Source organism: Lipophrys pholis, assembly GCF_963383615.2.
Source record: "Lipophrys pholis genome assembly, chromosome: 6".
NCBI lineage: Eukaryota > Metazoa > Chordata > Actinopteri > Blenniiformes > Blenniidae > Lipophrys > Lipophrys pholis.
In genome coordinates this window covers 6,509,831-6,534,909 of record NC_137629.1, presented here as the reverse complement: position 1 = coordinate 6,534,909, position 25,079 = coordinate 6,509,831, and the positions used below count along the sequence as shown (strand labels likewise).

General features: G+C 39.7%; 1 protein-coding gene across 2 annotated transcripts in view; it reads right to left on the bottom strand.

Moving 5' to 3' along the window:
• Nucleotides 1-16,047, bottom strand: part of tnmd (tenomodulin) — an 81,239-nt gene extending 65,192 nt beyond the window's left edge. For both annotated transcript variants that reach the window (XM_080466098.1, XM_080466099.1), the window contains exons 1-2: nucleotides 15,927-16,047; nucleotides 10,943-11,077 (exon numbers count right to left, since the gene is read on the bottom strand). In XM_080466098.1, the coding sequence (XP_080322224.1) occupies nucleotides 10,943-11,077; nucleotides 15,927-15,974 (183 nt within the window). In that variant the 5' untranslated portion in view covers nucleotides 15,975-16,047. The remainder of the gene's footprint in view (nucleotides 1-10,942; nucleotides 11,078-15,926) is intronic.
• Between the last annotated feature and the right edge of the window lie 9,032 nt (nucleotides 16,048-25,079).

Below are 25,079 nucleotides of genomic sequence, written 5' to 3'. Positions count from 1 at the left end.
TCGTTCTTTGCACATGATGGAAAGCAGCACAGATGAAAGCAGCCCAGCCCGTTATGGTGACGGCACACCAGACAGAGACAAAAACAAACAACCCTTTAAGATATTTATTTTTTTCACACCTTTGTGTGATCCTGTACCCACAGTGCGTACAGGATTCCAGCTGGTGGCGCCACTGCTGCCACATATACTGTAAGAAAACATTTCGATAAAACTTTTGTTATCAGAATGTGTGTGTGTGTGTGTGTGTGTGTGTGGGTGTGTGACCCCTTCAACAGGCGCACTGCTCGCTTGACCAGTGTGCATGAGGGAGAGAGTGTGCATATGCTGAGCAGATCTAGCAAGAAGCTGTACATAAAAGTCACTGGCCTATAAATGCAACAAGTGTTCATCTCAGAAACGGAGTCCCGATCCTGCTTTCCACCGGCTGTGAGGCGAGGGAGTTCACCCTGAAGCTGAGGACTAACATTTAACAAAAGTGCTTTCAATAAAACTTTGTCAGAAACCGCAGTGTTTCCTCTACATTCATTTAGGAGTGGCGCACCGCTCGGGGTGGGGGTGGGGGTGGGGGTGGGGGTGTGGGTGGGGGTGCGCTTGGTGGAACAGCTTTGAGCAAGCTGTGCACTCCTCACTGGCCGCCTGAACGTTGCAGTGAAGTGCCGTAAACCGCTGCTGCCGTAAAGTGGTATCGGTTTCGTGGTATCAGTGGTAATCTTATGGTACGAGTACAAGTACTCATGCCCGGTATCGAACCGATACCCGATACTGGTATCGGTATTGGTGCATCCCAACTTGTAATATTATTTTTCATTTTGTGATGTATGGCTCCTTAATGTCTGCAGCATGTCACCATTAATGGGGTTCATTACAGCTCCAAAATCTGAGCTACCTCTTTTACTTTACTTATTTACTGTGTCAACATATAAACTTTCACGAGATGAAGGATCTTCCTTTGAAAAGTGGTTTACATTTGCTGAGTTCACACATTTATTTTGCCAGTCTACAAGGCTGATGAGTGCATGCCATTAAAATGAGCAAATATACCAACTGTTAGATCTACCACAAGTTCTCATTTACTCTCATTTAAAAAAGGCTAATCAGCTGAGGTTATTTAAAGATGTGGCCCCAGACAGAGACCTGCAGGGATGATTTCGATGCTGCATCTTTTCCTCACATATTGAGCACAGTGACTAATGGGCCAAACTCACAAAAAGTCAATGCGACCTTTTAATTGCTGACAGATATACAGCAGAGCAGGCCAACACTTTTAAGAGGAGCGAATTCCTAAAATCACGATTCATCAGTGTATGTAACGACATAGTGGCATCATTTCTGATCTGCAGTCTCAAATATTTTGAGAAAGGACAGATGAGCGGAGCATTAGCAGTTGGCTCTTCCCTTCTCTGTCTCAGCGTTGTGGCTGTGGAGGCTTGTAGAGGCTATAAGCGGTGCAGACTCACTGGGAGAGTGAAAGTGGATGTGAAAGCTCAATCACGTTCTAAATTGTACAACAGAGCAGAGAGTCTACTTGGCAGTCACACTAGTGAGACAAGGAGGAGGGAGAAAGAGAGTGGGGGAAAAAAGCCTGCTTTCATGTCAGTTTGCCCGCCACAGTGTACATGCAACCCACTGCACACGAGCTGCTGGCTCTCACAAAACGCGAGTACGAGCAATTAAGATGCCGATCCTTTATTTAACCGGTGTTATTTGGGCCTCCAAAAATGAAGTCACAAACACGCTGCAATGCTGTACGGAACAATAAATAAGTCCCTTTGCTGTACTGTCACTCTTTGTTGCAGTCACCAGCCCACAAGTAGACAACGTGCCACCATGAAGCCTCCCCACCTCAGGCAACTGCTTCACTGGCAACAATTTAAAACAACTCTCTTTTGTTTTTCCTGGTCTGCAGTCCCTCCACCTTCTCACTGCTCCGCTGACTGGATGGCAAAATGCATCATCTTAGAAAAGACCCCATGGCGGCCATATTTAACAGCCTGGGAGAACTACGGGTGGACACTGGCCTGCTAATGAATGGATGAGCCTGACAAGTAAAATCAGAAAAGATTACAGGCTGAGGGGCAGGCCTCCCAAAAGGTCCCGCAAAACCAGCTGTTTGAAAAGCCCCGTTGCGTCCCCAGAATAATAATTTCTTCACACCAGACTGTGTAAACAAACTCCCTCCACTGCTGCGTGTCAGGAGAAGCTTGCATTGTGTTGCTTTATTCGTTGATAAAATGGAAAAATGAAAAAAACTGTCTGCATGTCAGAAAGATAAAATCATATCATGATCAAATCTTGTCCCCCCCCACCTCACTGTTGCATGTTGACATCTGGACACAGAGGAGACTACTGGGTATGCACAGCCTATGAGCAATAAATAAACAAAGAGAGGACCAGCCTTGAAAAGCCATACACTTGTGACCAGTGGAAAGGCAGCAGGCGCAGCAGGCTTCATTAAAGAAGCCGGTCCTGACAGGGAGGCCTTTAAGAGGCCATCAGGAGCGACAACTCAGCAGCTACCTTGGGACCAGAGAGGGAAAAGCATCAAGGTGAGCAATGCAATTTCAGCTTGAATAATGGAGCACTTTCCACAGGTTTGACATTCATGTATTTCTCAGGCAGCTGTGAGCTATTCAAGGCTCTTCAAAAAAAAAAAAAAAAAGAAGAAGAGGGTTAAAAAAAAACCTGGTTTACAGTGTCTCGGTTCACAATTACTCTGTGCCTGGCTGCTGGTCTGCAGATAATCCTAGAAAAAGTGAATTAAGAATAGCACCGAACATATATAATGTAATGGAAATGTACTGCTTTGGAAGCTGCAGACAACATATAGACATATAGGCAACTTAAACATTTAAATTAATTTTCTTTTTTTTTCCTGAGGAGAATTGTTTAAGAATTATTTCCTCAAAGCAATTTTTTTTCTGATTCACAAGCCAGTTTTCATTTTTACGGACCTGCCGACGTAAACCGGTAATAATAGAGGATTAATTTACAAGGAGGCAAAATCCCCCAGTGAGGCTTGTGGCCCAGAACAATAATGAGCACACAGTAAACAGAAAATTTGCCGTAAGCCAAGACATCTAATCTACACTCCAAAACACACAATGCACACTGATGCATAAACAATCACATGTGTGCAAGCACAACCACACCCCATCTCTCTCTCTCTCTCTCTCACACACACACACACACACACACACACACACACACACACACACACACACACACACACACACACACACACACACACACACACACACACACACATACACACACACACACACACACACACACAAAGTGTATGAGACGTTAAAGCATCTTCCCCAGGCCTCTGTAGCAACATATGTTTGCAGGTAATTAAAAGAACTTCCCAAGTGAGTATCATGTCATATTGAAATACAATGCACAGAGCAAATTACCTTTCTGTGGTTATTTATACAAAGCCTGGGTGCAGGGGGTCATGTTACTTTGGCGAGCTGTGAAAGCAAAGTGTTTTTGACTGTAGTTGTGCTGTGGTTGTGACTTCTAATTGCAATGCTGAGGTCAACGCGCTGTGTAGTAATATGTGGAGCGTAATGTGTGTGTGTGTGTGTGTGTGTGTTCGCTTCAGTAGCTTTCAGTATTTGTAATGAAATTACATTAGTTAAACTATTGACGAAGCATGAAACAAGTTTCAGCAGACACACAGTGTACGTGTGGTGATGCGAGGGTGTGCAAACACTTTTAGGAGCTGAACACAATTTTGTAATCAATGCTTTTAAGAAAAAAGATCGGAGCCAGCATTAGGGTTTCGTTTGCTTGTTATCTTCAAAGCTGTAGATTCTCAAATTTGTCCGTTTTATTTTGTATTGTTCAGGTGAAAATGTCCAACAGGGAGTTGAGTATCCACTGTAATGAATAACATTACAAAAAAAAAAAAGTTACAGTTGAACATCGCCCTCACAGGTAGGTGAGAACACTTTCTCTTTTGATGAAGACTTTAAGTGTGAAAAAGTTGCATTTCTAACATCTAGTTTGCACCTCTCTCATTGAGAATCCATCAAAACAGCTTGAGGGAATGATGAGAAGAGATTTCAGACAGAAAGAGATGACACACCAGGGGTTTTCTCTACCAGCTTGTTCCTTCGCTGCACAGCTTTAAATCATTGTCCTGCTGGCGAGTGGCACTTGATGTGTTTTGCACTGAGTCTGCATTGTCGCCATGATGGCCGAGCATGAGTTTGCATTGATTGCATTCTCTGACACAACAGTGCACTGCATCTTAAAAGTTGTGTGAAGTTAGTTGTTCATTAGCCGTAAGCCAGGCATGGAGCAACGCTGGCATTTATCGTGGGATGACTTTAAATGTCGTGTTCTTTCTTCGTGGTTTGTTTTCACAGTTTTTTTCCCTCTCATGCTGGTTTTGTTTTATGATGTTTTATTCCTTGTTTCTGGTCCACGTTTTTATTTCAAACCTTGCTCATAGTGTATTATGTAATCAAGGTATTGTTGTCACAGGGTTTAGGAATTCATACTAATGTCTTTGTTCTAGTCCGTGTCTGCTTTTACAGCTCTTTCTGCCTCCTCATCGTTTAAGGCCCTGTCACCGAAAAATGATTGTATCTGAAAACTCCGGCCAAGTGGAAATATGGAAAGCCTCAGTCTTTCTGTTTTCATGTAGACAAGGGGACACGGAGACCCTGTTCACAAGAGCCAAAATTATCTTTTTTCTTGCTGTTGCTCTTACAAAGTTTCCCGTCCAAGTGGCACCCCCAAAAAAACTGTAAAAACAATGTAGTACATATGCCAGGCTTATAGGTGGAGCTGACACAGAAATACACCAAAAACGGAAAAGAAGACATGGAGCACAGAAATCCTTGTAATCGAGAAATCCAACATTTCGCCGTATTAAACCAAATAGCATCAGTAGCTTCTGCAGTTGGACCTGGAGCATGTCGTCCGCCATTGTTGTTGTTGTTAAGTGACGTCGTGGAGAGGGTCACGGGGTTATTGGGTCAAAAGGTGGGGTGATGACATCATCGTTTTCAGCAAATACCCATTCACACGTCAAAATTGAGCGTTTTCAAATTTCTCCAATCTGGAACCCGTTTTCAAAACAACACAGTTTTCAGGCTGCTAAAACACCACACCGCGTGGATGATGGGCCAAAAATGATGTGGTTACATGAAATGGCTTTGTCATGTGGACAGCAAGACATTATGCAGTGGAAGCATCATCAGCATCATATGTGTGCGACTTGTGTTTACAGTTACTGTTCTAAAAACACGATTAACATGATTCCCACTCAATATTTTCTTTTATGTTACTGGTTTTTGAAACAAACGTCACATTTAGGAAGGGCTCCACTTCTCAATCGGTCAAAAAAAAAAAGCTCTCGCCGATGGAACAGGAAGTAATTTGTGCCATTCACTGTTGTTGTTGTGTATTTTTTGTCCAGGATTCAGGATTGGCTAGCATAGCTTCATGCTTCTCGTTAAACTGCGGCCGATAGGTTTGGCATGAGCTTATCCCGGTTTTTATGTAGGTTTGTGTAAATGTATTTTTATTTTTTTTTTTATACAATCTGGTGTGAACAATGTTAGGTCACGTTTACACGTACCCAGATTCTTACAAAAATGGATATTTATCCGATCTACCTTTACAAAAAAAAAATCTTCATTGACACAGACCCACATATACACCTGGTTCATAGCTACTATAAGCAGCCAAACCTGTAGGGGGCAGTGTAACGAGAAGCATGAAGCTTGGGTAGAATCCTGGAAAAAACACGTCACAATTGTGATGTAAATCTCCACCTCCAAATCTTCAGAAATATCACAGTTTTTTTTAAATACCCGAGTATGTGTAAACGTGGCCTTAATTTTGAAAATGTATAAGGGGTAATACCCGTTTTTGTAAGTATCTAATAGCTATGTGCAAACATGGCCCGAGTCTTGTGTCTTCACCTGTGTTTCATCAAACCCTTCATCCAGGTGTATATTTAGGAACTCCGCCTGTCCCTGCTTCGTTGTTGGTCTGCCAGCATTGTTTTCATGGCTTTGTCCTTCTCTTCTCCCAGCGTCCCAGAGTTTTGGACCTGGCAATCTGTTTGGGTCCGCACCCTGACGGTTTGCTGATGTCACTGTTCAGCTTACTTTTGTTCACCTACAGTTTTATTCATTCTAGATCTTGTTGTTGTCCCTGTGTCATCCGTCTGTTGCACCTTTAGTTTTGGATCCCACTGGTGTGTTTGACTTTGGTTTCTGTTTGTCCTGGATTTCATGCCACCATTAAAGCTCACCTAATACTTCAGCATCTGCCTCTGCACACGGCTCCTCGCCCATGCGCCTTCACAATGAGTTTCTGATCATTAGCAAGTCAAATAGTTGTACTTTCTTTTTGGTAAGCGCCTGAATTATTGTAATTATTTGTTAAATAATAATAAAAAAGATTTTAACCGCACAGTGTTCAGGATGATAAAACACCCAACAAACATTTTATTCAATTTAGAATTGTTGTACCTTGTGAAATATCATGTCATTTTGCACAATTTCACACTTTTTGAACAGTTGGATTCTATTCAAATGGCATGTTTGTGTTTATTTATTCTGGCTTTAAAATGTTCTAAAGCTAAAATAATACAGGTCGAAAATACTTAATTTAAAGGTATTTCAAGGGCTGATCTATGAAGAGTTAAGCAAGCTCACCACTTTGCTTGAAGATCTTTAGTGTGTTTATCAGGTACATAGTGAACATAACATTGTAATGGTAAATGCGTACAAATTGAATTCTGAAGTGAATTGAAGCCACATTCTTAGTCATTAGATTGAACATATTACTCAGATTTGATAACAGTCCACACAGGAACATGTGTGATTATAAAAATAGATTTGTCAAGCTTCAATTATAGATGTCGAGTATTAATTGTTAAAGAGACAAAATTTTATCATACTTTATCATTTTCTGATAAAGTGTGCTCCTCCTCAGACTCCCCACAAGGGCGTGTGCTCTCACCATTGTTATTTGCTCTTTACGCTAATATGTGTCAGAGCACTTTTAAAGACCGATTCATTTTAAAATGTGCCGATAACTCTGTGATTGTGAGGCAAATGAAAAGAGTCACGGCCCTGCCCTTGACAACTTTGTCAAGTGGTGCGAGGACGCACACCTACAGCTCAACATATCCAAGATCAATGACATGGCCATTGACTTCAGGAAAAACACAAATACACCTGAACCCACTATCACCAAGGGACAAACTATGAAGTACGTGCAGTTATATAAATATCTGGGGACTATCATTGACTCGAAGTTAAACTTCAAGAAAACTGTGAGGAAGCAAATAAGAAGAGACACCAGTGTCTGTTTGTCTGTAGACAAAACCCTGATGACACTTTTTATCATGCTTTTATTGAATCCGTTTTATCTTTTTCATTGGTTGCTTGGTTTGGAAACCTTCACTGAAAAAAGAGGAACTCTCTCAGTCACTTAATAAAATGGGCAAGTCGGCTGATTGAGGAGTCACAGCTGAGCTTACAGTCGCTGTACAGCAGACTGCTGCAGCGACTGCTGCAGCGACTGCTGCAGCGACTGCTGCAGCGACTGCTGCAGCGACTGCTGCAGCGACTGCTGCAGCGACTGCTGCAGCGACTGCTGCAGCGACTGGCCAGCTCCATTTCTGGAGATGAATCCCATCCCCTGGCCAGAGAGTTCCAGCTCCAGATTCAAAGTCCTAAAACTTAAGAGGAGTCGCTACAGGTGCAGCTTTGTTTTACTGGTTCTATCTATCTATCTATCTATCTATCTATCTATCTATCTATCTATCTATCTATCTATCTATCTATCTATCTATCTATCTATCTATCTATCTATCCATCCATCCATCCATCCATCCATCCATCCATCCATCCATCCATCCATCCATCCATCCATCCATCCATCCATCTATCTATCTATCCATCTATCTAACTTTTTAACGTGTCAGTGAGCCTGTAAGTGCCAGTCTATGTCTGTGTCCTTACTGTTTTTTACTGTCCTGCGCTTTTAATGTATCTGTATGTACTGCCAGATACCCTCTCCTGCTGCACTAAAATCTACCTCCGGGTACCAATAAAGTCAGCTTTGACTTTTCTGACTTTTTAAACATGTCCTGGACTTTCAGGTATTTCTTAAAGATTCTATTTCCCAGTGATTTGTGCATTTGCTTGATTTTCTGATGGATTATGAATAAACTGGAAAAGTTGTTTCAAAGTGGGCAGTAAGTAATATTTTACTGAATCCTCTCCTGTATATCGGGTTATGGTGTTTAGTGTTGAGTCTGAAAAGTCTTTTCAGATTTTTTGCTGATATCTGTTTAGTTTTTTTGCATGATTGTTTACATTACATTTCAAACATGACCTCAATCAGAGCGCAGAAGACGCCGCAAAGTCATGCCGAGCATGCTATTTACGCATGGCACGGTGGTCAGCACCAGGGTTGCCAGATGTGACTCACTGTTTTCAGCCCAAACAACATAAAACCAACACACCAATAACACTCAATAAAAACCAGCTCAAATCTCAGCCTGTGCGGAAATCATGTTAAAACGTAAAACTATTATATGTGTAATAAAGAACATGCCATCAACACACAAATACACTAAATAAATAAGGTTAAAAGGTAAGAGAATTTGGCTCCCCAATTGGGGGATAACCGGCATATCTGGCAATGCTCATCAGCCTGTGTAGATTCATTTTCAAGTCTTTGTTAAATACAAGCCGACAAAATCTAGACAACATGAGGAGTGAAAGAAGCGGAACAAGGGGAAAAGAGAGCACGGCTTTTAACAGCTTTTAACATTTTGGCGGAGCCGCTTTCTCCAGCGCTGATCCGTGACGTCAGTCACACGTCAGTGACGAAGCAGTCGCATGTAGAAAAATATCCAAATTGGTGCCAAATATGACTGAGGCCTGGGTCTGGTGTGAGAAAATTGGAATTGGAGATTCCACACGGCCACAAAACAGGTCGGGTATGAGTCACTTGTGAGTAAAAAAATCTGAAGTGGTTGGCATTTGGCTTTTTGCTGAATTTATTATTGATTTGCACTGAAATAGATCGTAACTGGATCGAAGGAGGAGGAATTTAGTTCAGCTCCATGAATCATTTGCAACTAAACTCCAGTTGATGGTTGTGAGGATATATATGCATGAGACACAGCGGTTTTCACTACATATTCACACTAAATCAAAGAGGGTTAATATATTTGGTGAGTCTTCCTCTAGTTTAAACAACTGGTGCATTTTATTCGTATCAAAGCAATCACTAGGGATCTTCCCTGAGGCTCCAATGCTGAATTACACTCCACAAGTGCTTATTGTGCTCATGTAAAAAACAACTACCCCACCCAGAAACATCCCAAAATAGATGAGGTCCCCTCCCCTTGGCTTCAGAAGCTGTGCTCGGCAGCCCAGTCTATATATGTGGCTGCCAGATGCTGCTCGGAGAGTCAAAGTGTCCTGCTGTGCAGCGCCTCACACCTTTTTACTAAACAAGGAGCTGGCTGCCACATTTACGCAAGGAAATCCATCCATCAATCCTTCTCAACATGCTCGAAAATAGAAGTAATTTCTGTAGTATTTACATTCCCACTGTGGAAACATGCCTGTTTTCCTGTGTCTGCGGAAGCTTCTTCGTCAGCTGACGGGCAGTTGATTCTCTTTTGAAGTGGCTCCTTTTTCACTCCCTGATGTGGAGTCCAGACAATGAGCCTCCCCCTCAAGACCCCATTAAAGCAAAACCCAGGGTTCACAGGTTTGATATTCATCGCCTGGGCAACCTCTGCCATCAACACATTTTGTGCCACGTGAGAATGATCACAGCTTATTAAAGTGGAAATAATGACTGCTCTACCTCCGGCATGAAATATTTAACAAGGACAAAGGAGATGGCTCAGAGGTGATTCGTATCTGTGTTGAAAGGAGAACATGGACAATGCCGCCTATACAGGAAGTGCAGATGAACGTTGGTTAACCCGAGCTGAGAAGAGACTGTCGGCAATTGAAATTTGTACGTCAGTGGAAGTACAAATAGAAGAATAGCTGCAGTAGGTGTTCTGAGGCAATATTTTTAACTATTAAAAAGATGTAGGAATAAGAGAAGGCACCAATGAGTGCTCCGTCACTTCGCTCTGTTTCACCTTGTAACACTTTCAGCACACAGAAAGCAGGCTTGTGTATTCTGTTCTTGAATGTATGTGTTCATATTCAACCATCATTTCATTTTAATCATTTTCTCTCATCTCCAGCTTAGAATGTATGGACAGCATCACATTTCTGGACGTGAAATTATTGATGCATTTCCTCCTCCAGCTTGAGTAAATTAGCTCTTTTGGGCCCTAGCGAAAAACAGGGAAAAGGAAAAGAGTGAAAACGTTCTCCATCAAGTGTGATTGAATTGGATTTCACAAGATGAATTGCCAGAACAAGAGTTTATCCCAATTACATTGCTGAGAGGTTTCGGTCCTGCTGTCGCTGCTCTGGTCAGCAGCAATTAGGGTCACTGTTGAGTTATCAGGGGCCGTCATTGTGAGAAGATGTTTACAATCTGAGCAGAAAGTAGATGCATGCAACAGGCCAACATTTGAAACCGTCAAAAAATGTCTGAGCCAAGAACTCATAGAATTACAGATCTGACAGCCAAATCATGAGAGCAGCAAAACACAGCTGTCTTCCCCATAGCCCACACATCTTTTAATCTAGTGGAATACAATGCAGACTGCAGACTGCCTTTGGCTCTTTGTGCGGCCATTCATTTTCCTTTTTCCAAATTTTTTTCCTTCTTTTTTTTCCTACTTTGATGTGACCTGTATGATTTGCAGATGTGGAAACTGAGGGTGTCTTTCATCTGTCTTTCATGAAGAGCACATTTACCACAGATGATGGCAATAAACCTGATGAGTGGAACACACTGGGGTAATATTCAGTCTTACCTTCCCCAGACCAGGGCCCCACAGATATCTCAGGCTAAAGACACAGAGAGCCAAGACCAGGAAGACCAAAGCCAGGACCAGAGCCATTCGCTGGTAGCTGTGATTCTTGGCCTTCTTTGCTTTTCCAGCCTCCATCTGCAAACAGGAAATAAAGCTTTTAAAAGTATTTAGAGGCTTTGCCCAAATACCTCAGCGATAACCCAACCAAGCATTAAACTCTCATTTAGAAGAGTAATTTCACATTTCAAGACACAGATTTGTTTTGAGTTGAACAATATAAATAATTTCTATTCAGGGAAAAATGGACTTGTACCACTTCAGTTCTGTTAGTTTTGCCCAAGTGTCAAAGACTAGCCCAGTTCCATCCAAAAGAAATAAAGTGTGCCTCCAGAAAAAAAACAACTGTTGGTGTTGTAGTACCCTGCAAAATGTGGATGAATTGAGTGCAAGTCTTTACGCTCCAAAAATAGAATAATTACTCACATTTCTGCAACCAATCAGATCTTTTTATTCATGTAGCAGAAATAGACACATTTACTCTCTGATTACTTATTCACCAAATACTTGATTAGGTTTTCATGCGTCTATGGTAGGGGGCTAAACTTGTGATGTTGTTATTTTTTGAGTGTTTTTTTTAATCAGGCTTAAAAAAAACACACATTAGCCTGCACACTCAGACATGTGCATGCACACACACAATCTCAGGGCCGATATATGGATCCGTCTAGTTGTGCACAGCCAAACTAAACCACATATATATGTTAACCTAAGCATTAGGTTCTTTCAGTGTTTGTTTGTGAAGCACTTTGAACTACATCTTACCATTTACAATTAAGCTGGATTGGTTGTTTCATCAGCTTTCACAGACTAAATACACTTGGATCATTTTAATGGGAAAAAAAACATTATATTGGGGTAAAATAACTGAGCCATGTTACATCAGAACTTTCCCTGGGACAAAAAAGTAAGTCTGAGGCTATATCGATAATTCATGTGTAGTAGACGTGGGTTATTGCCCCCCGATAACTTAATAATCACAGAAAATAATCATAGGATTAAACTCACTAATCTCAGGTTTCGTTGGGTTGTCGGTTGCACATATTTTTGCACCCCTTTTTTTCTATAATTGAGACAGAATTATGTGTATAACAGGTCCCATACTAGTTTGATAAATGAAATAAAATGCTTCAATTTCTTCTTTTTTGTGATTTCAAGTGATAAACCTGAGGGCTACCTGCAATAGGTACTTGAAGTGAATAAACACAAAGGGAAGACTGTTGTTTATTTCAGCCCTCTTACATCTGTGATCTACATTAAATACACAGCTTGGGCTCAAGTAACCTGGCCATGCTTTTCAGAAATAACATAAATTGTGCAAAAGTCCTGTGCCTGTGTAATTGTCATTGCTGCACTCATTATATTTTTGAGTTAATGTGTAATTGCAGTGTAAGTGAAGTATTGTAATTTATAATGTGTGATTAATTGGTTTCTACCTGGTTTTATTATAGGGAGCTTCTAGCTGGTAAAGAAGAAATTGCTGCATTGATTTGTCTCATTGGTACATTTAAAGATTTAACCAAACATTACAGCTTATCACCCACAAACAGGAAGAGCAGGTATTGTTAGACCACCTTGACATTTATCCTCCACCGCCTTTGTAATTTATCATGGTTAATTTCCTGAATTTGTTCATTTATACTCTCACATGTGACTTGTATGAGCTGAATTTTGGTTACGCATTTGTAATTACTTCTATTAAAATTGCATTTTGGCTTTTATGTTGGCTTGGTGAATGATTGAAAAAAATACAACAATACCCATGAGCCTGTCTTTCATCTCACTGAGGATTTGAAGCGTTTCTCTGTTCAAGTTGCAACTCTCGTCAACATGTTACACTTTTCTCTTGTTATCGATGTGGTATGAAACCCAAAGGGATGCCATTTGATTTGGGCCACTTCACAAAAAAAAATTATCAACTGACGAAAGCATCCGGTGACAAAAATACAATGGTCTCTGTGCCAGACGGAGGGAGGAACAGACTTCTCTGCGTGTCAATCAAAGGTTACATTTATTAAACTTTCCTTCGAATTAAAACTCTGCCCACTGTAGTCAATTCCCAAAGCTTAAGGCCACAAATTAATAAAGACAGGCTTTTGTTCCAGCAGAGCTCCAGCAGGGAGAAAATGAAAGCTTCTCATTCACACTGGACCACTTTTGAAGGTCTCGGAGGACAACAGAAAGCAGACATGTAAAAAAAAAAAAAAAAAAAGAAAGAAAAAGAAAAAGGGGGAAAAAAAAGGATGGAGCCAACTTCAATTAGCAAAATTGGTGTTGCTTATCTTCATGTCTTTTAAAACGATGATAAAGCAGCTTTGGTTTTCTATTGTGACTGAGGGTGTTACAGTAGTTAAGCTGCAGTAGATTGGACTGCACTTTTTCTTGGATAAAGGAATAATTTTTGAATAATGGCTGTCTTTTTTTTAACCTTTGGTCCTTGTGTGCTGTTAAAATAATTAGCTGCTACAGTCCAATGTGTCATATCCCATATGCGAGTTTTGTTATTTTTCGACTACATATTGTAGGTGGGTTGACTACCACTCTAATGGGTGATGGATTGACTTTCAGGTGAAAGTTCCTCAACCAGAATCCACAAGGGAAAAATGACAAATTTAGGACCCAGTTTTAGTTGTTGATGTACATCTCTAATACATTGTCAATACCTTTCTGAAGGAAATTCCTCATTACACTCAGACAAACACGTCTTTCCAGGATTTAGATTTCCCGAAAGATATTCAGGTTTGTTGACGTCTCAGAAACATCCAAAGATTCCTGCAGCAAGATTCCGTTTATACATTTGATCTCACCAGATCTCGATTCGCACTGGAAAAACAATTAACAGTCAGTTTAACAACATTTAAGACTATGCTCGTGACTTGAAGATTATTTCTTAGAGAAAGTCTGGCTTTTTATTCTGGTTGAATCGCTCAAATGTTGATATTTTCACTAGAGCTGCCGTGATGCCATCTTTGATATCCCAGAAACCCTTGCGGCAGGTTTCCTAAGATGACGTCAGTCAGGAAACATAAACAGTTTGAGAGCTACTAATTCCGCTTGAAAACATATCGACTTTTGTGTGATGGACTTAGGCAACTGCGGGGAGGAAATGAGTGGTAATGGTCTGGTTTTGGTGTGTTGGTTTATTCTCTGTGCAGAAGTGATACTTTTATGGGGAGTCTGTTTTAAAGATTTTTTTCTGGTAGAGTAACTTTAAATACATTAGCAGCTTCATTTGACATATTGGAGACAGTAGCCATAAAAAAGTGAGAGCTTAGAAGTCAGAGAGCTTGAAATTCCACACAAGAAAGAAAAAAACTAAAGGAAATCGGTGGCTGGAATCTGCTGCTTTTCTGTGTCAGGTTGCATAAGCAGTGAAAACTTCTCTGGAGGACAAACCTCTCTGCCTCTGCTTTCAATATCAAACAGAGGAAGAAGGTGGGATTGAGAAACAGACAGACAGACAGACAGACAGACAGACAGACAGAGACTGATAAATGCAGGAATGGAGACAGAGGCAGTCTGAGTGCACAGCGCCTGCCAACTAGTGTTTAAAGGTTTAGGAGTTCAGAATCAGCCAGGCAATTCCTCCTGAGCTTTGTGAGGAGGAGAGCCTGGAGCCCCCTGCTGTTATCATGCAAAAAAGAAGCACTTTATGGGGAAAACAACTGGCAAAAGAAAAAACAAAAAAACAAAACTGAGGTAGCCCACACAACCGACAAGCAAAGGCAGCGCTTTATCACACCGGGCCACACTCTTGTGAGCTTTTGAATTCCTGTGAAAGCTATTCTGAAATAAGAAGCCACAGGTGACTTCTTCATCATAACCGTTCTTTCAGTGCATTCATGACACACATCTGCAGGAACACTTAACTTTTACACACTCAAACACACTAGTTGTGTTTTCATTCCTTCAGGGGACTTTGCATAGACTTGCATTCATTACCTTGCTCTAACTTGAACTTTACTCGAACCTTTGTCAAACTTGACATTGTCCTCGTATGAAAATGAATAGATTTGTTTTCCTCATTGGGATGTTTTTGTACTTATACAGCCAACAAGTGCATATAAGTGCATCACTTATATGATTCATATATTGTTTTGAAAAATGACCACATTTAAAAAAATGTAATCTGAATAAAAATTTCTTGCTTTTTTTTATTCTGCAGTCTGAAAGTTTTGCAAACAGTTGTACACATAGGCAGATTTCTATTTGACTGTGTAGCAAATAGCAAACTGCTCAAAGAGATACTTGTACATAGACTCAGTGTGTACTCATATTCATTCATACTTACCATGAAAAGTAAAGAAAATTAAGCTCTGTGGCACTCAATATAGTCACCAGTTTTCTACCTGTTTTCAAGCAAATTGAGAAAATCCAAAGCCAAAAATTCTCCCTCAATAATAAAGTCACAAAAAAAGACAACTCCTGGTGTATATTTGTTGGCTCCTTATATTTGAGAAGCAAGGATATTGTAGCTGTGAAGCAAATATAATGGCCCAGATGAGACAATACACATAAGACTGGAAATAAAGATAGGAAGCCAAGGTGTCAAAAGGTCAAAGGGACTTAGATGGAAAATTTAATATTCTGCAGAAAACTCTGAAAGCTCAGTGAGAGATCAAGCCACGTTCTTTTTGTTTTAAAGAGGGAGACTTCTTCTGACATATTCAACTTCAAGGTAACACTCAAATATCACACACTTCTTTTCTCACCTTCTTTAAACTGCTGGCGCTGAGACCTGCGCTTGATTTAAATGAGCAATACATTTTTAAGGGAGATGACACTCTCCTTGACACACAGTGAGCTGAAATCGGACATGATATTTAGAAAGACAATGAGAGATGGAGTTTATTTTAAGAGTTTGTGCAGGCCATCAATTAAGTGCAATAAATCATAATTCATAAAAAGAAGAAGGAGATGGACTCACATCTTTCCATAAGATTTGTTGACTGCTGGATTGACTGCGAGCCTCCATGATGCAAGACCAGGTCAGGAATCTTTCCGCTCCTCTCAGCTGGGGAAAATACTCACACTCTGCAAAGCAAAGAGCACCAGCTTCATTCCTTTGCTGTAATTTGGGAGTGTGCTGAAGGGGAGGGAAGCATGAGGTGGAGTGGAATTACTGAAACATTTGTAATACCCATTAGAACAGAGGCAGATGTCTCTCCTGCACTGCCTGCTTCCATTTCAAAGGTGGGAACCCCACCCACCCACCCCCCAAAAAGAGAAGAGTTTAGGCAGTGAGAAAAAAAAACCTCCTGTTGAATAAACCACATAAGACAATTTGTTCCTCACTTATAAGTCTTAAAAAACAACTGATTTAATAAACAGGAGATGAGATGACCAAATAGCAGCAAAACTGAAGAATCAGCCACATGAAATGAAAATAATTTGTGTATATATATATATATATATATATATATATATAAAACAGCATATATATATATATATATATATATATATATATATATGCTGTTTTGCTGTTTCAGATTTCTTTTTATTCTTTCTGATGTTTTACACCCCATTTATCTCAACTTGTTGCCAATTCTTGTTTGACCTTTACATAAAGCCTGCAGCTGCTAGTACACACTGTCTTCATCAAATGTTCAATCATTTTCATTCTAATCATTTTTTTTTTTACCAACCTGAATCTTTATCCTGGGCTGCAGCGTGCTGTAGTGCTGAGCGTTCACTTCACAGTGAGAATATCTCTGGTTTCATTCCGGACTTTGAGGCTTATTTTTGCGGTATGATGACTTCCAGAGTCTTTCCCTGGCTCCGTTCACACGACAACGCTTCAAATGAAAATGCATCAGTTTGAGTTTTTGTGTCAGAAACGTTTCATGTTTACACAGCAACATTGTAAAAATGATGTGCTTTTACACAGAAACAGCAGAAATGCTGAGAACGATGAAGTAAGCATGCCCGGCCATGGGTTGGTGCAGGACATGGACAGATTCATGCCCCCCCCCCCTACAAATTGCAACTTGTAGTTTCAAAATTTCAAAACTCCAAATTCACACAATTTAAATCAAATTTGTAGTTTTCAAACCAAAAAGACTATAACAATGGGTAAAACCCAGTTTTATAGTAAAAACAATTAAGAAACTGATCATTAAATTCTCAGTCTTACATTTTTGTTCTTTGTTTACATTTTCATCCCATGAGTTGTGACTTGGTTGTGAGAAATATCTCAGTTGTTTATGCAATTACCGGTAGTTTGAAAAGACTTTCCTTAGCTCACAGGGGATGAGTTAAATAACACATGCAGCAACCACAGCTGTGTAAATATTGGCAACCTTGAAACTTGATATAGCTCTTGACAACCTTAATAATGCTGTCTGATGGTACCCGGTTATTTCTCTCCACCCTACTCTGCACAACACCATTAATAGTTTCTGAAAATGTCATCGTGACTCAAGGTGTAATTGCAGTTGAAGTTCTTTTTATTTTCTTTGAGTGAACATTGGTGGAAGGGTAACTGTGTTCATTTGTGCCTGAGGTAATTTGATTTGTATTGTTCGGTTTTGGGGTGATCTAGACTGTAAAACCTTTTGGTCTCATGGAAGTACATTCAGGTTTGGTTGCAGTGTACTACGTGTTATGATTCACCTGTACCGGCAGTCAGTGAAGTACAGACAAGGGATGATGATGATTATGACATTGGCAGAGTTAGGCCATGTGTATTGTGCTCACGATGTGGCACACAAAACGTCCCGCGGTGTTCAATAAAACCTCCTGCTCAATTTACTGTGCCGCTTTCGTTTACTAGACAGGATCCGATTGATAGAACTTATTGTGTATTCTGGTCCAATAGTCTAATCAGTTCAGATTCTTCGCAATGTAAGTTGATGAATGAAAGTGTGTAAAACTGTTTCTAAATCAGTTTCTGTGAAGTCCTGTTATCGTCCTCTGTGCAGAGACAAACCTCTCTCACCCGATTGTCTCCAACTGTGAATCCTCTTTCCTTACCCCTTTATTTCATTTGTGTTTTTGCCTGGTAAAACTTTGGCCCAATCCTGATCTTGACGGTTCGGCATGTTTTTTATTTGTCTCCCTGCTCCCATTTTTCATCTCTGATGTTTCGTGGTATTTTGCATCCTCGAGGTCCCACTATTGCCATCATGTGGTCTTAACTTTCTAACAGTCACGGTCTAATATATATCTGTGCCCGTAGTACGGTCGCATTCAGTAATTACAGGACATAGCTCGCTTCACCCACTCAGCAATATTGCCTTTGTTCTTGCTTTCACTCATCCTATTTTCAGCGATTTTTCAATCACTTTTTCTTTCCTGCTTCACAGTCTCTCTTTTAGTACTTTCCACTTTTCACAATGCCCAGTCTTGTGCTGCTCTGAAGTGAAAAGTGTCCTGTTTGATCTTGTGGGCACCAATTTGTAGTCTGCTGATGACGACTTGTTCTTTTCTGATGGACTCCCCACTCCCCGTGTCGCTACCTTATTTTGTATTTTCTCTCCATGCTCCAACACACCCGAATCTAATTAAAGCAACATCATCAAGCTGTGCAGAAACCCTGTTAAAGGGCCACTCGTTGCATTCAGGCCTGTTGGAGCAGGACTCCTGAGAGCTTGCAGGAACCAGGACTACACCATGCGGCTCTCGCAGGGTTTTTACATTGACACAGTCTGTGCTGTTCACCACATGATCCTTCAGTTTGAGACTCCTGCCCATCTATTTTCTATTAATAAATCTTGTTTGAGACCCTTAAACCTGAATGAATCCTTGAATCCTTCATTTGAATCCACAGGAAAATATTTTTGTGACAACAAAAATATTTTCCCTTGGATGTCAATATATGCAAAAGGGATGCACTTGAGGAGTATAGAAGCTGTCATGAGCCATGTTGGGAGAAAGCTGATGATTACCACCCCAGTCACTTTACTCCTGGTGGTGCCACTGACCAATCGTAGAGAACAGGGCTTTAAACTACACTCCTAAATATCTGACTATCTCCCTCCAGGCATTTATCCGCTTGCTCTGCATCTGGAACTATCATCTGCAGTACCTGACCACCAATTACTGTTAGTTCCAGTGTGTGCACACGCTATAATGGTAGTTGCTAGGTCAGTTTGCTAATCTGCTTTCAGCCAGTAGTGGGCACACCCAACCATTTCATAGGAAAAGGCTTTTATTTATTTTATCTTTTTTTCCATCAGCTACAAACTGCATTATGTTACAGTGGCTTTAAGTTGGATTTTCAGGCAACATGAGCTTCTTCTTCTTAATGGCAAACTAAAAACTAGTGCTGAAAGCAAATTATACATCTTTCCTAAAACTCAAGAATCAGAAAATACACATTTAAGGAGAAAAATCCATCTACATTAAGCCTGTATCATAAATACTTCATTGAGGCTGTTTGAACTGGTTCTTGATCTCTAATAATCCTTTCAAGCTGCATTCCCTCCCAATTTTGACAATGCTGTCCTTCAATATTTTCCTTTCTGTAATGAATTCAAAACATCCAAATACAGCATGCTCGGCATTTAACAATAAGTTTGACATTGATCTGATCTTTAGCTCTTCAAAGAGCAGCAGCAGCCTCGTTGTTTGTTCAAATACAGTGGGTTGCAAAAGTATTTGTACCTCTTGAACTTTCCACATCCACGACTGTACACATTTTGTCACAATACAACCACAAATATACATGTACTGTATTTCATTGGGATTATATGCAGAAGACCAACACAATGTGCTTGCATAACTGTGAAGTGGGAGAAAAATGATACACAGTTGTTAAAATTCTTGACAAAAAAACTGAAAAGTGTGGCATAAAAAAACACCCAATGAGCGTCACATGACCATAAGTCTGTTCACATGTTTTGATACCACTGTTGAGCAAAACATTATTTGGAACTGAGATTCATGCCTTTAACAAACTAAATATATCGGTTATTATTGACCTTAAAAGTGTTGATTAAAGTCACAACAACACAACAAAACATTGGGGTGAATAATTTAATTGTAGTTGTTAAATAAGTTGCACTTTATGCTTCAAAATATGCTGTAAACTTGACACACTGGGAGTATTGTATTGAACTATAGGAGTAATTGTATTATCTGATGATCATCCAATATAAACAATGTCCTTATTATCTTTACATTTATATGGCCGTTACCATAAAAATATATGATATATACTGTATTTGATATACTCTTTTTCATGGGTGTGCAGATCATATTTAGCATGTGGGTGATGAAAGTGTTTACTTGGTAACCCTGAGATTTAGATGTGTCACCATAAGAAACTACTGAGTCCACATTCACAGGAAAAGAGAAAAAAGATCTGCCCTTGCAGAATCACTCAATGAAGCCATCGAAAAACCAAAGTGCTTTTCAGTTAATGACTTAAAAGGCCATTTACTAGATTGAAATGCTTGATAAAGTTTGAAATTCACAGGAATTATCATGTGGTAATATTATACTGTAAACACTGAGTAGAAACTAATTTAGAGTGCTGATCACCCATGAATCGCTAATGAGCTGTTCCTTGATAGCTCTGAACTGAGGGCTAATTGTAAGTGAACAAAGAACACATTTAGGTATTAAGTTAATTAAAGATCACATGTCCATTAATTTCATCATTTGATATTGTTTCCTGCATTCACAGCTCACTTTTGTATCTATCTGTTGCTGCAATGCCCATTGTAGATATTTTTATATTGCTGATGATTTAGTATTTGCAGTTAGGTTTTGTTGTTCATTTATTAGGTCTTCTTTGCTTTTTCTTAGGTTTTCAGGACTTTCTGTTTTTGTATGGAGGACTGACTGTGCCGAAATTAAGTAAATAAATATATCAAAGTGTCATTAATAAATTAAAATTGGAATTCAATATATAAACATGTCATTAAATCACTAAATAATTTATTAAATGTGTCATTAATTAATTAGAATTTGAATTAAATATATACATTTGTCATTAATTAAATAAAATACCAATTAATTTATGTACAACACATATCTAATTATTTCACAATTTAATTATTTCCTTGCCTAAATGTGCCAAAATTAAATAAACAAATTTGTGCTGTCACTCGATTAAAAAAAAATTACTAATTAATTGCACAATTTTCCGTAATTCATTGCAATTAATTGCATTGTTTTTCTACTGAAGACTGAAGCTTGTAATGGATATTTATTCAGGGAAAACCATGGAATTAATGTCGACTCAATACACATTATATAAAACTATATTTAAATTCAAAGACTATCTTTATAACGTCCTTTTAGCTTTGCGTGAAACTGTTTCTCTCCAAGATTAGCAAAATAATAAAAACATACATAAATTAATTATTAAACATCTAACATAAGTCTGGGTTTTGTTAGAGTGCAGGTCCACCACTTTGACAATTTGATTATTTCTAGAAACAAAGTTGTAAAGTTATTACATGAACAAAGTCGCAATAAGTCAGTGGGCGGATCCTGACAGCTGATTGGTTCCCTTGCACATCAAGCCAGAACACATGAATCTCAGATAATGGATTGCTGTAGAGCTAGTGAATATATTTGGATACACTGGGTAGCTCTGGATATTAAAGTCTGCTCCTGACTCACAGTAAAACTCCAAAATCGTCTTGTATTCACCCGACAGGTGAAGAACTTTTATTTCTTAACTTCTGTGCATGAAGTTACATTAAGCGTGGTCGGGCATCTCAGGTGTCGCACACTAACACGTCCCTGTAGCAACACATAACTAACAATGGTTACTATTTCATCACTTTACATCTCTTTGTTGGCTTGGATACTTTATTTAACAAACCTTTACTTGCAACCAATAAAAACCCCAAGGTGAAGACTGGGTCCTGCCAGTTGAACACCTCAGTGGTGAGAGATATTTTACACTCTGAAACATCTCCCACCAACTCAAAGTTCCTGCAGATCCTCTGGTAATGTAACCGCCGTGTTTAGAACGTGTAGAATCCATTCGAGTGGTTCACTTGGTGACGTTTGACTCTTGGTCACAGGATGTTGTTGTGGCAGCTCATCGCAGGAAAAGACTTTTAAAGTTCATGCAGATCCTCCCGTAACAGAGCGTCATGTTTAGAAACTCTTCAGACCAAAGCAATGGGTTTGACTCGATCAGCGTTAGCCCCGCCCACAAGTTTGACAGATAAAATTAATTCATGAAGCAGTGCAACACCGGACCATGAAATAATTAATTAAATAGTGAAATAATTAAATGTTTTTTTTTTTTACATAAAATGAATTCATATTTTAATTGATTAATTACACATTTAATGAAACATTCATATATTAAATTCCAATGTTAATAAATAAATTATACTTTTAATTAATTATTTCGTGGTGTATTTATTTATAAAATGGCACAATCAGTCCTCCATATTCTTGTTGTTAACTGTCTTCATTTTATTGTCACACTTCCTGTTTCAAGGTGGCATACACGTTGTACAAATAATTTTATTTAAGTTTTATTTGAACATGTCATGAGGTGAGTGACGGATGCAGAATGAAATCACGCCAAAGATTTGCCTGTTTACATGAACCACCTGTCAATCTTTTTGTTACGTCATCGCAGACACCACACAAAAGCTAAAAATGTGTGATAAAATGCTTTGAAGTGATTCCAGTTTATTAAAAACACAATTTCACAAGCTAAAAGTTCCACTTCACACTCGATTTGCAGAAGTGAATGACGGCGGCTCGGTCAATACCGGCTGAGGTGGAACATCCCGGGGAAAAATTGGTCAACCTGCAAGCCTTTAGTGAGGCGGGCAACATTTGAGCACATATTAAGTCTGTCAGATCTGATAGCTGTGGGACCCTGTCAGCTCTTTCCCATTGATATAAATCTTCACAATTACTGTGACATTTTGCTTGGGTAAATCAAGTGGCGGGTCTTTCAGGTATAGTGTTGTGTCAGCAGCAGTGTTGAGCATCCTGGGACCCTCATTCCCCTGATAGCATTCAGTGCTGGGCAGGGGCTTTGACACCCGCAGAATAGAATAAACAGCAATTTAGTTGGGAGTGTATACCAGATACTCACAGATTAGAGCAGAGGTTGATGGGAGCAGCCTTAGCAAACTTGGAGGAATCGCAAAATAAACATTGACTCTATCCTGTTCATGCTTCAGGCCAATAGCTTTGATCGGAATTTTCCTTTTTTTTTTGTATTTATCACTTTTGCAAACACAGATTTGAGTGCTGTGACCAACAGCGACACCTATTACAAATCCAGCAGACCAAGTTGAATCCTGTGAGTTTTGTTTTTTCCCATAAATACACCGTTTTCCTGTTAGACAACAGCAGTTGTGCTCAAAATGACTTGTAGTACTTCAGGCAGGCACTGCCTCTTGTATATTTTTCTCTATTTTGCAGTGGCCATCTGGAAAAAATATGTTCCTTGTTTACTTCTTCTTCTTCTTCTTCTTTTTTTTTTTTTTTAACTCTTAAGCCAGTCTCTGAAGCCTTGTTGAGCTTCTGTCACTCAGAGAGAAAGCTGTGTTGGAAACCCACACATTTCCCACGTGCTCATCGGCAATCATTAACAGCCCCTTCCCACATGAAGGGAGACTGTCACAGCTAAAAGAGGGAAAAGATTGAGAAAAAATATGGGCTAGAGAGATAGAAATGTGGAGGAAAAAAAGATGAACAGGTCTGAAAATTTGTCTTTTTTGTCACTCTCAAAGAGACGATCCAAAACACCTCTGTGGATTGAATCCCCCTCTTGAGCACGGAGAGTGTGTCCATACAGGTCAAAAGAGGCATATGCTGTAATCCTGTGTGATCTTATTATCTGCCTCCTGCCTCAATGGAAGTATTCCACCTCGGTCTGCTGTTACGGGGGCAGGAAGGGCCAGAATAGGTTTATCATGGAGAAGCAGTCACGGATACTGGTTCGGTCTAGACGACAAAATCAGAGAGCCTCCATCCGTCATCTTTCAGGATTCTGCTCATGGTTGAGTGAATGAGGGAAGGAAATGTTCCTCCGAGCGGGAAGTTACCGCAGCTCTTTGTTTCCCAGGAGTCACTCGACTCCTCAGAAGGCTGCGCCAAGGGCCTGACACATCGTGGTGATATACTACTGCACATTCCTATGTGCAAAATACTCAGAAAGACCCAACAAAGTACTAACACTTTACAGATGAAATGATAATGATGCTTTGAAAATATATACGCAGGTATACATTTAGGTTTGTTTGTGGCAAATTTATTCATTTAATCATTGGCTATGGAAAGATGTGAAGCTTTTCATATTCAAGTCCTGCACCATAGCAGTTTAAGAAAATCTTCATTCATCTCATACTTGCCCTCTAAGCAGTACCTCAGTTCATCCTTTGCCTGAAACCAGACACTTTAGCTTCTTTACACGCTGGTAATGCAACACCAATTTCATTAGAGCTAAAAGTTACTGATCTGTGGTTCTTGGCCTCATCAGTCCACACTATTGATTGATAGTTTTGTTGTGTTGTTTTTCTTCTCTTGGTAATATCCACTGACAAGCCGGCACTGCACTTTCTTTTCTTCTCCTCCTGCGCTGTTTTGTTGCTCATGAAGAATTGCTAGGTTTTTTTTCCTTCCACATTATATTTGAATGTTAAATAGAACTATTTTGCATCAGATCGAATATTGCAATGAAAGAAACAACTTCTTAGGGAAATATGTGTTCAAATCCGGGTTCAGTCTGAGCAGCCAGCAGCTGTCTGAAGTCAGGGCAGTTACTACAGAACTCTGTGTTCTCTGTGGGTTTAGTGGTCAAGCGGGAGGAGATGTGACACTGAAAATGACTAGGTCAAGCCCTGATGTGGTCATATAGTTCTCTCAGTCAGATCCTTGAGCAGGGCCATTTATCACATTGTCGTGCTTGAGTTAAACTGCCAGGTTTTGTATTGACCAAGAGCATCTGTGAAAATGATATGAAAGTATTTAGCATTCTGATTATTATGCAGCATATGAGACAAAATGTGCAGAAAGTGGCCTTTGATTTGTGAGATCTCACATGATAACAATGAAAAGTTGTTTTAATGCAAGATACAGGCATAAGATGCAGTGCAGCACATCGGAAAGATCTTTCAGGAAATACTATTGTTCATTTTCTATGAGC